The sequence below is a fragment of the Pongo abelii genome, chromosome 2 (assembly GCF_028885655.2).
Source record: "Pongo abelii isolate AG06213 chromosome 2, NHGRI_mPonAbe1-v2.0_pri, whole genome shotgun sequence".
NCBI lineage: Eukaryota > Metazoa > Chordata > Mammalia > Primates > Hominidae > Pongo > Pongo abelii.
The window spans coordinates 158,446,455-158,462,689 of record NC_085928.1 but is presented as its reverse complement, the minus strand read 5'-3'; the positions used below and the strand labels follow the sequence as shown (position 1 = coordinate 158,462,689).

At 38.6% G+C, this 16,235-nt stretch overlaps 1 protein-coding gene across 1 annotated transcript in view; it reads right to left on the bottom strand.

Moving 5' to 3' along the window:
• Positions 1-12,281, bottom strand: part of CPA3 (carboxypeptidase A3) — a 33,069-nt gene extending 20,788 nt beyond the window's left edge. Inside the window, exons 1-3 of the mRNA XM_002814158.4 lie at positions 12,202-12,281; positions 12,027-12,102; positions 8,511-8,635 (exon numbers count right to left, since the gene is read on the bottom strand). Coding sequence (XP_002814204.1) covers positions 8,511-8,635; positions 12,027-12,102; positions 12,202-12,269 — 269 coding nt within the window. The 5' untranslated portion in view covers positions 12,270-12,281. The remainder of the gene's footprint in view (positions 1-8,510; positions 8,636-12,026; positions 12,103-12,201) is intronic.
• Between the last annotated feature and the right edge of the window lie 3,954 nt (positions 12,282-16,235).

Below are 16,235 nucleotides of genomic sequence, written 5' to 3'. Positions count from 1 at the left end.
TCATCAGAAAAAATGGGATTTTTTTGATAGGCATTAAATTATAAATAAATATAAGAATTTTATTAATAATGGATCATAATATAATTGTATCTTTTTGATTCTTCAGTAAAATGTTAAGTATTTTGATTGCCTATTTATATATATATATTTTACCAGTTTTGTGACTTTTTTTCTCACTACATTTTTGAATTGGTTATTACAGTATTCATATATTAAAAAACCATTTACTTTGATTATACTTAGCTATTTTATTAGATTAAAAATCTATCTTTTAAGAATTTTAGTTATGTTTTTAGGGTATTTTCTGTGTTATTTCTTCTGCAATATCTATACTTTCTAATTTTCTTAATAACTATTTCTTTTTTTTTTTTCTTTTTTTTCTTTTATTATTATTATTATTATTATTATTATACTTTAGGTTTTATGGTACATGTACACAATGTGCAGGTAAGTTACATATGTATACATGTGCCATGCTGGCGCGCTGCACCCACCAAACTCATGGATGGGAAATTTCTTTTTTTTTTTTTTTTTTTTTTGAGACGGAGTCTCGCTCTGTCGCCCAGGCTGGAGTGCAGTGGCGCAATCTCCGCTCACTGCAAGCTCCGCCTCCCGGGCTCACGCCATTCTCCTGCCTCAGCGTCCGGAGTAGCTGGGACTACAGGCGCCTGCCACCACGCCCAGAGAATTTTTTGTATTTTTAGTGGAGACGGGGTTTCACCGTGTTAGCCAGGATGGTCTCGATCTCCTGACCTCGTGATCTGCCCGCCTCGGCCTCCCAAAGTGCTGGGATTACAGGCCTGAGCCACCGCGCCCGGCCCTATTTCTTTTTTTCCTTGCTATTTTGCATTGGAAAACTCTCTGAACTGTGATAAATAATAGCAGCCATAGACGACATTCTTTTTTTCTGCTTTTTACAGGAAAACTTATCTTTCACCGTTAAGAATGATGTTGAATGCCACTTTGAGATTAATATGGCAGTATCAATTTATATGATCAAATTATTGTCCATTGATGTATGGTTGCATTAAAACCGATTATTAGATTCCTTAATTTGTTAAGTATTATTTTACAGCTGTAGGAGATTTACAAATACCCTCACAAAAAATCTTGTTTGTCTTATTTTAGATACTGTTCTAAAAATCTTGTTTAACCTAGAAGGAATGCATTGGATCTAGGGAAAATGACTTGCTGAAAGCAAGCAGCGAACACGCTGTTATCAGTAGGTGATAGCTGACAGCAAAAAGAAAAAAAAAAAAGAGAAAAGTAAAAAAACTCCCTAGACAGAAGGACTTAGAAAACATGGGTCAGAGGTCTCATAGCACAGTGTGAAAATTCATATTGATAATGATAATTCTTTACCCAAAGGTAAACCATATTCAATATACTCTATTTTGTAGGGCAGAAAATTATCGTTTATAATGGAAATGTTTCAATAAAAATGTTGAAAGGATTTCTGGAAGTTGTACTTATCTGAACAATTTTCTTATTTGGCTTATCTCATTTCTCATTGACTCTATATAAATAAAGGAATTACCTTTTGGTAGTGAAATGCACATGTATTTTTTTTCTGCTGTTAGCAGTGAGTCCTGGATGCAGGAAGAAGTCTATTTTTTAACATTCACTCTAGTCTTTGGGACAATATCATGTACTCTTTCCATCACCATAAATCTTATCAAATAAGGAAGCAGTGAGTGACCTGTGTTCAGATCTTCTTGGGTTCCAACCCCAGTTCAGCTACATAATACGAAATGTGATCTTGGGTGGCTTAGTTACCCTCTGAACCTCAGTTTTCCAACTTTTACAATTGTGGTGACCGGGCTTGCGGTGAGGATGAAATGAAATGAAGTAAAACCTAAGTGCTTAGTGGCCTCAGGCTTCCATTGAACTTCAGAATAATAGTGAAGTTGGGTCATAAACTTGACAACCATTTTATAGTCGTAACACGTTTTTAAAGCAGGCTTTGATGGTATGTAGATGTTTGACTCTTTGATTTCTTCAATTTCTTATAATAATGAGCTATGACACTGACACTGCTGAGCTCCACTCTACTTGTTGGTTTCTCCTTGCTGATTGACTGACTGATCTGAGTTCTGATGTGGAACGCAAACGCCGTATTCCCCTAATTAGAGTTTATTTATCACATGGGACCAAGTACTGCTCATGAATATTGATTCCTATTAGCAGCACTGACAAGCACATCATTATGTACATCATATCTAACTCACTGTATGCTTTGCTTTTGACTTATGATGAATCTAGGATTTCTGAGAAAATAAACTTGTGACAGCAATTTTGGAATCAGGTGGAGCATGTTGTACTGAAACTCACACAAAGCCCGGGAAGGTTTGAAATTATATTTTGGGTGGTCATTACAGACATAATTAATTGCTTTAAGCTCTAAAGAGGGCACGTGGCTTTTGCTCCACCTGCATTAATAGAAGTGGAGGAACCAGGCAGAAGAGAAATTTTATGGTCCCAGAGGTTGATTTGTAACATAAGGCAGTATTAATTAGTCACAGGAAGCTTGTATCTAAGAATATTTTTAGACTTACACATATCAATTTAGCTCTTATGATAACAGCAGCAAAACAAAACCAAACAAAACAAAGCAAAAAAAACCAGTGTGAGTTGAAGTACAACCTTTCCACAAATGATGCAGCTGCATGAGAATATCAGAATGGTATCAGATTGTTGCTGATAGGGACTAGAAATTAAGCCTAAGTTTGGAAATTAAGAACTGGGGCCAGATGTTATTTTCACAAGCCCTTCTACTAACCAGCAGCCAGGCATAAACAAATGAAACCAAATTACTTTTTCTCAAATATTATTTTGTGCTCCAAAATTTGCTTAATTTGTTTAAGAAAATTCCTAAATATAGGTGACAGGATAAATAATTATCACTGGGTATTGAATAATACAAGTGTTTAATGTTTACTGAACCTTTCTTATGTGCCAGGCACTTTTCTCAGCACTGTATTTACATTTTATCACTCAACATGATTAACTGGGTACCATTATCAGCCCTTGTTTTTATGAAGGTTTGGCCAGTTTCCAAAATGGACACAACTGTTAAAATACAGAAGTTGGAATTTGAACCTGGAGGGTCTGGAGGGTCTGACATCAGCACCATAGCTGTGAGCCATTGTACAATAGTGCCTTCATCATAAGAGTGAAATCCTTGGGTATTGCCATCAGACCTGTACTCTCCTTAGTCTTTGGAGGTTGGTGCACAGTTGGCCCAATCAACCAACTCTCATGGAAGTCTGTGTCCCAAGATCAGGGAGCAAGTAAGAGGTTCAGAGAAGAGATAAATTCTACTTTGACAGTTTCAAGGCTCCCATGCTTTGCTGCTTTTAGAAAGCAACAAAAGACTGGAGAACTGTGGGCCAATGTATGTGACTATCATAGGCTCTGGGGGGTGTGTTTGTGTGTGTGTGTGTGTGCGCGCGTGTGCACATGCACTGGGGAAAGATGTTTCAGGAAGGCAGAGTCACTGTCAGGGTGACTTATAAATGGGACTGGATTCTCCTGATGCCCACATTACATCAGGATATGGTGCTATTCAGAAAGCATGGTTTCAGGTTTCCCTAAGCGTCAATATCCCCCTGGTAACTCCCTAATTTGGTTACCACACATCAAATTCTACACTTACTGACATGGATTTCTCAAAGTTTGAGGAATACTACTCATTTATTCACTGGGAGGAAAATGGAACATCTGGTGATAGCCTCTAGTTATTCCCTGTTTCAGTGTATGTGTGTGTGTGTATTCATAGAAGTAAAGGACCAGGCAGACAGCAACTTTATGATCCCAGGCAATCTTCATGAAACCCCTATGAAATAGGTTCCGTTATTATTCCCATTTTATAGATGAGGTATGAGGTAAAGCAAAGTTAAATAAATTGCCAATGTTAAATGCCTAATGCATGGCTTCAATGGGACTGGACCCAGACAGCGTTGCTTCAGAACCTACTTTCCTACCTTCCACACTCCTGTTTGTCACATGACCAATTGTAACTTCAACATTTGTACCATGTAGCATGTTGTAGTATAACATGCATGTTATACTCTTAGGTAAGTAATATGTAAAAATGTGAAGCAGAAGAAAAAAATGAATGGAATGACACATTAGAATGATTTGATTGTAACACTTGATACGACTGTGTATATCCCTGGAATATGAATTTATATCTGACTGAACATTATTATTAGGCAGTTAGACATTAATATGAGGTGTTGATTATCACTGTGTCAGTTTGGCATAGATCTCTTTTGCATTTCTCACATAATCTTATATGGATCCTAGTAAGATTTTACTTAATTGTACCATTTGAGTTTTCTTATTATATTAATAGTTGTTTTCTGAGTTACCTTTCATTAACAAGTCTTTATTTTCTGATTTTAACCTTTGATCAAAGAAAAGACAATGCTAAAAATTGACTGTCTAAAATGTGAACAATGTTAAAAACACTAGGATTTTTAACTTCTGAATCCAAGTATAGTGTCTGCCCCAGAGGCTCAGTCCAATGGACGTGCTTTCCCTTTGATATTTGTTTGCCAGTCTGTTTGGGTTTGTTAGTATATCCATGTTGTTTGTTTTTTGAACTTGGCCTTTTATGATTTTGTAAATAAATAAAAAAGGAAACAAGTATGTTACTTTAAAATAAAATCTGGCTTACTAACTTAATTTTCTAAAAATTAAAGAAAAATCACACAGATGCTTTAAACTGAATAGTGGTTGATATACACTGTCTAATGAAGGGTGTCAAACCAGCCTCTTAATATGGTTTAATTCAGCCTGGTGCCTGGGTCCAACCAGATGTTTCTGTTCTTAGAACTCTTTTCTGTTACTGACTGACACCAAGTAGTACATATAATTAATATGCAAATAAAGTTATCTATATAATTAGTACTTGGAGACAAGATTTTAAGTAGTTCTTGTCTGCACATATCACTTTACATATTTATATTTCTGAGGGAGGTAACTATCTAATTATTTGGCTTTCCCATAACTGTGGCTGATTTGGGCCACTTTGTAGAATTCATGTTTTGCTTTGATAAAACCAATTTTTATAGGTAATTTAACACTTTGGTTCTTGATGTAGATAGCAAGAAACTCCTTTGTCATAAGATAAAGTGAAAAACACACTAATTTGAGGATCTGGATTTAGACATCTAGTTGAATCAGAATCATTTCAGGATAGAAGAGGCCTAGAGGACCAAAGGAGAAAAAAGGCTGATGTGAGCTACTTGGTAAATTGGAAGGATGCTAGCTGCCTGCCTAGGTGTCTTTTTTTTTTATTATTATACTTTAAGTTTTATGGTACATGTTTACAATGTGCAGGTTAGTTACATATGTATACATGTGCCATGCTGGTGTGCTGCACCCATTAACTTGTCATTTAGCATTAGGTATATCTCCTAATGCTATCCCTCCTCCCTCCCCCCACCCCACAACAGTCCCCAGAGGGTGATGTTCCCCTTCCTGTGTCCATGTGTTCTCATTGTTCAATTCCCATCTATGAGTGATAACATGCGGTGTTTGGTTTTTTGTCCTTGCGATAGTTACTGAGAATGATGATTTTCAATTTCATCCATGTCCCTACAAAGGACATGAACTCATCATTTTTTATGGCTACATAGTATTCCATGGTGTATATGTGCCACATTTTCTTAATCCAGTCTATCATTGTTGGACATTTGGGATGGTTCCAAGTCTTTGCTATTGTGAATAATGCCGCAATAAACATACGTGTGCATGTGTCTTTATAGCAGCATGATTTATAGTCCTTTGGGTATATACCCAGTAATGGGATGGCTGGGTCAAATGGTATTTCTAGTTCTAGATCCCTGAGGAATCGCCACACTGACTTCCACAATGGTAGAACTAGTTTACAGTCCCACCAACAGTGTAAAAGTGTTCCTATTTCTCCACATCCTCTCCAGCACTTGTTGTTTCCTGACTTTGTTATGATTGCCATTCTAACTGGTGTGAGATGTCTTACAGCGATTTACTCCACTATCCATGCTCATGCCAAGCAACTAGCTTTTCTAGATACAGTTTCTACATTGTAACTGCGTTATAGGGCTGTTAAGGAAAACATAATACCTAATTCTTTACCTTGCTGTTCAAGCCAAATTATATAAAATTTGGCCACACCACTACCTTATTTTAGCTTGGGCTGAATGCTTTGTAAGAATTAGTTTATCATAGGAATCCAGACCAGGTCTATACTATTGAAGTAAAGTGAAGAGTATAATAATTTAGGCACATATACTAGAAAGATGGCAATGAAGTGAATCAAGAGACACAGTCGGCCGGGTGAGGTGGCTCATGCCTGTAATCCCAGCACTTTGGGAGGCCGAGGAGAGTGGATCACAAGGTCAGGAGATCGAGACTATCCTGGCTAACATGGTGAAACCCCATCTCTACTAAAAATACAAAAAAAAGGCCAGGCATGGTGGCAGGTGCCTGTAGTATAAGCTACTCAGGAGGCTGAAGCAGGAGAATGGCGTGAGCCCGGGAGGCGGAGCTTGCAGTGAACCGAGATTGCACCACTGCACTCCATTCTGGGTGACAAAGCGAGACTCCGTCTCAAAAAACAAAAACGAAACAAAACAAAAAAAGAGACACAGTAACCAGGGGTAATTTAAGACAGAGGGTTGATTTCTTTCAGATGAAAGAGTCAATACATTATCTGAACCTTAATGTAAACAGATAATATAATACAAATTTCTGCAATCTTGTGGTTATATTTTTGAAGTGTCTAATTTTAATGTCATTTATAAAAACAGAAAAACTTAGTATATTAAGTAAAAGGGTTAAAAGCTGGTATCAATTAGTTTGGCTTTTTGTATATATATTTTTATTATACTTTAAAGTTCTAGGGTACATGTGCACAACGTGAATTATAGATTTTCAATTTGTTAACTTTTACATTTCTGCCACAACCTTCTTGAAACAGTAACAAAACCGAAAAAGTCACCAATAACCATCACAAATAATAGAATGTTACCTTTAAAGCTATGAATAAGAATGTTTTTTGCTTACTTGTCTTATGTACGTGATTTTTAAATTTCAATGGAGTTTACATTTATTTGAGATATTGTGGCAATATCATAAATAAAATCAAGTTAATGGTGAGCAGTAGTAAATCCTGCTCTGCAATATAACATCACTGACATCGATAGGATCTTTCTTTATCTCAGCCAGAAGCAGACCTTTTGAGTTAAAGTACCAAGTCAGGTAATGGAGGTATAAAATGGCAAGTTCAAAAAAAAAAAAAAAAATGAACTAGTGTTTAGCAGTGTTTTGACAATGAGGGTCTCAACAAAGGGGAATCCTGGCATGACATGGCCTGGGGAAGTTAAAATGGGATCCCTCTGTACATCAAACTATGAAATGTTTGAAAGCATAAAAACACATTTTCTTTTTTCTTTTTCTTTTTCTTTTTGAGACGGAGTCTTGCTCTGTCACCCATGCTGGAGTGCAGTGGTGCGATCTCTGCTCACTGCAAACTCTGCCTCCCAGGTTCAAGTGAGTCTTCTGCCTCAGCCTCCCGAGTAGCTGGGACTACAGGCACATGCCACCATGCCCGGGTAATTTTTGTATTTTTAGTAGAGATGGGTTGTCACCATATTGGCCAGGCTGGTCTCTAACTCCTGACCTCATGAGCCACCTGCCTTGGCCTCCCAAAGTGCTGGGATTACAGGCGTGAGCCACTGCGCCTGGCCAACACATTTTATTTTCTAAATTACGCATTGGTTTATGATATTCATTGCTGGACTCCCTTCTCGTTCACTGCCCAGGGCCCAGACTGTGCATGGCCCATGGTTGCTGCTCAATATATTCAGATTTTCTCTTATTTCTCTGTGGGGCCAGAATGACTCATTTCTGCATCTTTGGCTATTTGAGATTCTTTTCTCTTTGATTTAAACTGTATTCTACTGCTCTGCTTGTGCTTTCTCTGAGGAAGAATTTTTTTCATAAAGAATTATTTATTGTATATTTTTAATTGCTGTACTTCTGACATACCAATGACATACCAATTGCTGTATTTCTGACATACCAATGACTTTTTTTTTTTGGTCTCCTTTTATGTATCAGGAAAATTCAAATACATAAAAGGAGGCCAGCGCCAGTAGCTCATGAGCTCTGGGCTGATTACCTGTCAGTAGTGTTCACGTGTGGCTAAACCATTCATGCCTGCTCATGTGGGCTCTGTGCTTATGAGGGGCTGATTTTGGAGATGGTAGATATAGGTAATTGTTATTCTTATAGCTAAGAGCAAATGTAAGGTATATGTTGAACTGCCAAGTTTGATTCTATCACCTCTGTAAACAGGCTTCGATAATGTGTTTGGAAGTAACTGTGATCTGCATCTTACAGAAAGAGCTTTTGTTTTGGGGGGCCCAATTAAAAATTGTTCCATTGTAATACTTTCCTCTACTTCAAGCCTCCCAAAACTTTGAATATCCAACAAATTTCAATATTTGCCAAGGACTTACTCATAGTGCATTTTATTTTGATCCAAGGCAGACTGGATGGCTTGGGATTCCTTCTCACTAACTCGGAAATCCACCATCATATTAGCAGTTACATGGTGGGTGGCACCTGGATACCAGAAGTCAAGCTGCAGAGATAAGCTCAATGTTAGTCAGAGTTTATTTGCTTACCCAACACATATTGATTAAGAAATGATCATGTCTTATACACCATGAAAGGAATTTGGGGCTCAGCATAACTAAGATACAGACCCTTCTTTTAATAAGTTTATGGGATTTTTGCAAATATATTTAAGAAATGTTGAATATTAGGGAGGAGGAAAGAAACCTTCCTCGTGCCTGATCACTTTTTTTTTTTTTTTTTTTTTTTTTTTTTTTTTTTAGGACATCAGGTCTATCAAGTTAAAAAGTATGGGCAGATCTTTTGGTTAATTTTTTTCTTCCACAATTTTGGGATTGAATGGGATCACAATTCATCTAGCCACAGAATCTGCCTCTAATTGGAAATTTAAGTTAAACATCTGGTTCGTTAGTCCTTAAAACCTGATGCCCCTATAAACTCTGGAAATCCTGATACAAGATATTGTATCCAACAGTTGGCATATACCCCCAGCAATGTCATTTTTCTAGCAATATGTCCTTGGGCAAGTTACTAGGACTTTTTAAATTTTACTCCTCTCTCCTAAAATAATGGGGCAAATGAGGGTCCCCTGGGAAGTGTTGTGAAGATTGTGAAATAGATCTGAGGTCTGGGGCATGAAGACCGTTAACAGGTGCAGATTTTTTTTTTTTCCTTTCTCTTCCTCTAGCTGACAATTTCAAAAATTTGGTATATGAGCTCAGAAGTATAGCATTCAGATCAAAATAATTTCAAGGCTGGGTGTTGTGGCTCACGACTGTAATCCCAGCACTTTGGGGGGCTCAGGTGCGGATCACCTGAGGTCGAGAGTTTGAGACCAGCCTGACCAACATGGAGAAACCCCATTTCTATTAAAAATACAGAATTAGCCAGGCGTGGTGGTGCATGCTTGTAATCTCAGCTACTCAGGAGGCTGAGGCAGGAGAATTGCTTGAACCTGGGAGGTGGAGGTTGCGCTGAGCCGAGATCTCGCCATTGCACTCCAGCCTGGGCAACAAGAGCAAAACGCCATCTCAGAAAAAACACAAAACACAAAAACAAAAGCAAACATTGAAAAGATTCCAGTTCCTGTGGTTCTTCAAAATTGTACTCAATTGTGAAACTAAATGAAGTACAAGTCCCCAGCCTGGGAAATGTGAAGAAAAAGCTCAATTTCCACCCCTGCTTGTGCATGTGTTCAGGTCTGCCTGGCTGTTTCTTGGCTGAGTCTCCCTCTACCTCGAGGTCAATCAAGTGACAATATGAGGCTGCTATGAACCAACCAATGTTTGTTTATTTTGATCGAAAGCTACATCATGAGTTGGACATATGAGAGATGTAATGTGATGCAAAGGCAAGTTAGGCAGAGCCATCTTATCACAATAGATATTTCTGTGTTCTAGCAGGGTAATGTGCAGCAGGAGCTTAGAGCTTGGTGAACTTTCATTTATTAAGCACGAGGCAAAGAGCTGGGTGCCACAGTTGCAGAGACTAATAAGGGACTTACGAGACGTGAAAGGTTTGGTGTGGAACACGAGTCATACATGCATGTTTCCCACATGTTAACCAATGCCAGAGGAAGGAACCGGGTGTTCCAGGAGCACAAGAAGCAGCCAAAACTGAGTCATGAGAGTTGATGAACAGAAGACATGTCCTGCAGGAGACACTGCCTCAGTTGGATCTTGAGAAATAAGTAGGACTTACCCAAGTCAAAACAGAGAGAAACATGTTGTCATGAGAAAAGATATACAGGGCCAAGGTGGGTGAGATTTTGGTGTTTACGGGGCTTGAAGTGTGTGGAAGAAGGTGGAGGAGCAGGATATTGAAGAGGCTGGTAGTTTGGCAGATCATAAAAGGCTTTGAATGCTATACCAATACCAACAGAAAATGCTTCTGACCGGGCATGGTGGCTCACGCCTGTAATCCCAGCATTTTGGGAGGCCGAGGTGGGTGGATCACTTGTGGTCAGGAGTTTGAGACCAGCTGGGCAACATGGCAAAACCCCATCTTTACTAAAAACACAAAAATTAGCCGGGGATGGTGGTGGGCACCTGTAATCCCAGCTAATAGGGAGGCTGAGGCAGGTGAATCACTTGAATCTGGGAGTCGGAGGCTGCAGAGATTGTGCCACTGCACTCCAGCCTAGGTGACAGAGTGAGACTCTGTCTCAAAACAAAAACATTAACAAACAAAAAATGCTTCTATGGTGCTTAATATGGCAGGCCTGCTTCTAAGTGCTATCAAACGCTTACTTAGTCTTTGTAGCAACCCCAGGAAGTAGCTATGACTATTATCCCCATTTTATAGCAGAAGAAATTGAGACCCAGAGATGTTGAGTAACTTGCCTAAGGCTACAGAGCTAGCGTAGAGCTTGGATTTGAATGTAAGCATTTGACTTTGAAGAAAATGCTTTTTCCATACTAGGCTGCTTCTTAGTAATGACCCTCAAATGGAGGAATGCAATTGTCAAGTTTTAGAGTGAGCCATCAGGTTGCAATGCAGAGTTGGCTTTGTGGGAGTCAAGACTAGAACCCTGATTGCTAGTTAAGGGACTATGGAAATTCTCCTTGCAGGAGGTAGAGTGCAAATGAACTTGGCAGTGGCAGTGGAATGGAGGGCAATGTGTTGATTTGAGAAACATTTGGGAGTTAGAATAGGAAGGGCCTTTGATTGGTTTGATGTAGAGATAACAGTGTGTTCGACTGGAATAAATCCCAGACCCAGTTCTGGGTTTAAATCTGATGTGTAATCTTGGTCATTTAATTTATTATCTTTGCACTTTAGCTCTTCTGTTTCAAATGAGTTACATTATAACCCTGACATTGAGAATCTGTTGGAGAATTTGAAATGACATTTTTAGGTGGCTGGCACAACATAAATAGGAGCAGCTGAATACATGATAAAATTATATTAGACTGTTGGATTTTAAAGGATTGATCTAACTTTAAAAGTCTTATTTGAAAATGTACCTGCTCTTGGAAAGGGTCACATCTTGATATTAGCCAGTGCCTCAACGTTTTCAGTTAGTACTCTAAGAGAAATTATGGCACCAGAGGAGATGAGGGTAGGAGTGGGGAGAATGGAGAGGGAATGGCACCAGTAGGCAAGAGAAAGATGCCCTGATAAGGAGTCCAAGAACAGCTCCTGATTTCACAGTTTTACCTTGAAAAAGCTGGGGTTTGAAAGCTTTTGGGAGGAAAAACAGAAGTGGTAGTCTTGGAAACCAAGACCAAAACCAGAACAGGTGAAGTATTGGCCATTGGCTGAATTATCCAGATAGCTCCTGCTTTCCCCTTATGTTCAATAGTCTTTTGTAGTCCCGTGGGCATTAACAGTAAAATAAGAAGAAGCATCTTTTAGAGAACAGTAAGAAAAGATAAAATATCCCTCTAAGTGCTTACCTCATTGGTTTTGGCCAAGTCCTTTATGATGTCTGCTTGTTTTTCATCCTGGGGCTTCACGCGGAACACCTTCTCCCTTTACAGAGGCAAATGAAAAAAAAAAAAGTGAACTGTAAGGAAACAACCTTTAATTCTCTTCCCACACAGAGACTGGAACACAGGAAGTAAGATTTACCTGTCAAAGCGGACAGGAGCAATTGCAAGAGTGGTAGCAATCAAACTCACAGGCAGGATGAGCCTCATGGTTCTTCTTTGCCTGCCTTGAGACCCTCTGGTGGTTTTATGCCTCAGCCCTTATCTTGATGAGCAGCTGATTTCCTCTTAGGGTTCTGTTGCACAAACTGTTCCCCTTCTTCCCCCACAACAGGTTTTTTTTTTTTTCCAGCTGGAGAGGGAAAAACACTAACCCACCAACCACATGCTACTTATCTACCTTTTGCAATAGGAAATACCAATTTTACAGGTACAGGATGGGAAGCAAATGCCTTTAGCAAATAACTTGGCCAAGGCAACAGAGAAAGTATGTTCACAGAGCTGGGATTTACTAGTTCTATCTGTTCTAAAATACTACTCTACCATTCTGCTTGAATTGAATGATAGAAGAAATCAGTTTTAAAATTTGCACTTGGAGACTGAGATGAATTTGGGTATCTGGCCATAAAATCTTGGTGAGTGGTTCGTAATAATGTAAAATATATTTTTGAAGCTAGAATGTAAGTTGTGAAATTAAAAACATTTAAATTGACTGGGTGTGGTGGCTCATGCCTGTAATCCCAGCAGTTTGGGAGGCCACGGCGGGCGGGTCATCTGAGGTCAGGAGTTCGAGACCAGCCTGGCCAACGTGGTGAAACCCTGTCTCTACTAAAAAATACAAAAATTAGCTGGGCATGGTGGCAGGCGCCTTAATCCCAGCTACTTGGGAGGCAAAAAAAAAAAAAAAAAAAAATTTAAATTACAAAATATAAATGTACTAAAAATGCTGTAAGTACTATGGCAAACATTGAAGTATTCACCGTTTAGATTTTACAATGATAACATTTTTGTTATATTTGTCTTATACTTCTCTTGGTAAAGAAATAAACACTAAAGACCTAAAGCACTGCCCTAACTCTTTGCCCTTCTCTTCTCTCTGTCCTCAGAGGTGACCCCTATTTCTAAGGCAACTTGAGGACTCCCTGAGAGCAAGAAAATATCAATGCTGTAATGTTTATTAATTGGACACTGTCTTCAGAGCCTGGATGCTGTAATTGCCAAATAATGCCTCTTGAAAGTTGAATTAATGAAAGCCACCTATAGACCATTTAAAACCATCTCTGCAGGGATCTTTAGTCTTGAACACAACTTGGTTAATTATGGGAGAATAACACCTTTACCTAGAATCATAGGTAACCTAAAAGAGTAAGTGAATTTATCTAATCAGTTAACTTACTAGGATTTCCTTTTTGAAAACCACCTCTTCACATTGACAAACATATAGCTGACTGTGGATAAAACTTCTCAGAGTCACGCTTGTGTATTATCAAAATAGGGTGGTTGGAGACACGCCCCTGTTATATGTATAGCAGCAGCAATTCCATTCTTCTCTATCTAATGGGTGTGTGGTAGAACTCAGGACTTTTTTTTATTTCCCCAAATGGATTTTCCGGCTCCAGCCTTGCAGGTAAGGAAGAGGAGGGTTTTACAAATGCCTTCATGTTCTTGACACTGGGCAAGCTCATCAGCACTGAGAACTCCCAAAGCAAATGCTTGCTCCATTGCTTTTGATTAAAGATACTTTTGACCAGGGAACAGTGAAAAAGAAAGACCTTGACTTTGGGTTTAGACAGACATCACTTCATTGTGGCTCCCACACACTAGCTACATCACCTTGAGCAGGCTGCCTAGTTATTCTGGGCCTTGGTTTCCTCATTTATAAAATGGGAATGCTAATGTGACTCTAACAAGTGGCTGTGAGGCTTAGTGAGACAGCATATGTTAGGGACTTCGTGGTAGGTGCTAAAAAACATGTCCATGCTCTCTAGACAGTTGATAAAATGTTCATGTGCTGTTAACAGAGACTTACAGTGGGCCACTGCCAGCCTGCAGAACTGGTATCAAAATAGATCATGTGGTAGATTAAAGTGGTGGCCGTGACCTTTAGGGATAAAATATCTCTCTGTATTTGTTTGAATGTGGACTACTTCAAGAATTTTTTTAATGTTATAGCTTTGCTTTTTAGAGTTTTATTTTCTGATTCTAAAAATTATAAATGCCCATTGAAAACGATTCTGGAAAATACAGGAAAGTTGAAAGAGGAAAAATAGAAATCCTCTTAATTTTAGAATTCTGTTATACTTTCTTGAAGCCGTTTCCTCTGTGACTCGTTTTAAAATTGTGTGGAGAAAGCTTCTATGTCTGTTTTTCAGGTCAAGTAGGAAGAACACTTTCATTTTATTTGGGGAATCTAGGTGAGTGCTTTGAGGACCTTGGTATTTCTCCGGATAAGACTTTGTTAATAAATAAAAGTACATCTTTGGCTTCTTAATAGATTATGTATTGGCAATTTCTTCTTTCTGGAATACGATATAAACATGTGATGCGTTTGAATTTCCCACTGACTCTCCAATCTATTTAGCCTCTGAAGAAAAATACAATAGATGGATTTCAATAATGTTCTAGAGCTTTTTCTCAGAACAAGTGCTATTTCTTGGCAAGCATAGATCAGTGCTGCCTTATATTACTGCATCAAGATTTATCAAAGGTCTTGGCATATGTGTGGGTAGGATGAATAATTGTCAAACACCGTATCATTTTAGGATTGACTATGTAAGACTGTGATGTTTCACAGATTAAATCAACCTCTTTAAAAAGTAACTTAGAGGTGAATACTTCATGCAGCCATAATTTTCCATCTTTCTTGAGCTCTGCACTTTCTAGGGTATTTGTAGTGGTGCACGTCTAGCCATGATTTAAAATATCACCATATAGTTTAGCTATGCTTTTTTCTATATATTTTTAATCATTATCACTCAGCAGAACGCTTTTTTGCCCCCAAATTAGAATGTTAACTTGCTATGGTCTGCCTTCTTTTCCTTCTAGAAATTCTCTCTTTGACCAATTCATATAGGTCAGCTTGCAGAATAAGATGAACAAATGGCATATGATTCTAGGTATGTAGGAATTCCATAATCCAGATGAGAAAATCAGTCTTGCTATTTTCTACCCACACCATTTGAGAAAGAAAGATTCAGGGGCTACTCTTGTGCTGTTGGTTCACTGTTGCTTTGGGAGCCGAGAGCTTGGAGCTGAAGGAAAGGCTCAGAGCCTGCTCTGGGATCTCAGGGTAGGAGTGGGATAAAAGAGGGAGAAGAAGAGGTATCCCCCCAACCTGGGGCTCTCAGGTGGGCAAGGCTGGGTGGACTCACAGCAGTCTCTGATTAGCTGGTCAGATACTACTACAGTGAAGACTAAAGCAGATTTCTCTTTCTGTTTTTCTTGGGTTTGCCCAGGCAAGTGGAAATTCTAGCCAGCTTCCTGTTAACTTTCAGCAGACAGTGGTCATAGTAAAAATTTCTCAGGTGCAGGACATCTCAGATACATGGGATTTCAAATAAGAATATTTGTATATTTGCTTTCCTATTCTTTGTTCTTACCCTTAAAAATTCCTTGGAATTTTAAAAAAGCAGTCCACATATATTCCTAATTTCTATTTTAAAGCATTCAATTTAGGGAATTAGGAGAATTCTTTGTGGTTTGCCAAGATTTCCATACTTTGGGCCACAGCATCCCTTAGTCAGGGGTTGGTGTTACTTGACAGAGATAGCACAAGGGAGTATCCTGTGGAACAGGAGTTTAATGATACACCTCCAGCAAGATTACCTCACTCAGGTAACTATGGCTATGTTAGCCCTCCAATACACAAAGTGGATATAACTTAAAGAGTAGGAGGAAGAATATTTAGGTAAATTACGTCTATTTTTAAATTACCACCAATGTAGCTGACAAATTAATGGGATTTTTTTTTTTTTTTTTTGCGTGTATAGGTCTCTGTCTCTCTATTTAAATGATGTATTACTAAATGAGTTTGAAGATGATCGTGTGACACACTGTAGCAGCTGCACTGCTACCATCTAGTGGACAATTAATGCAATTAATTATTCTTTGGCTTGACAACTTTCACAAAGCGTTGCTACTTCAATGGATTCTCTTTATGAATAGAACACTGTTATA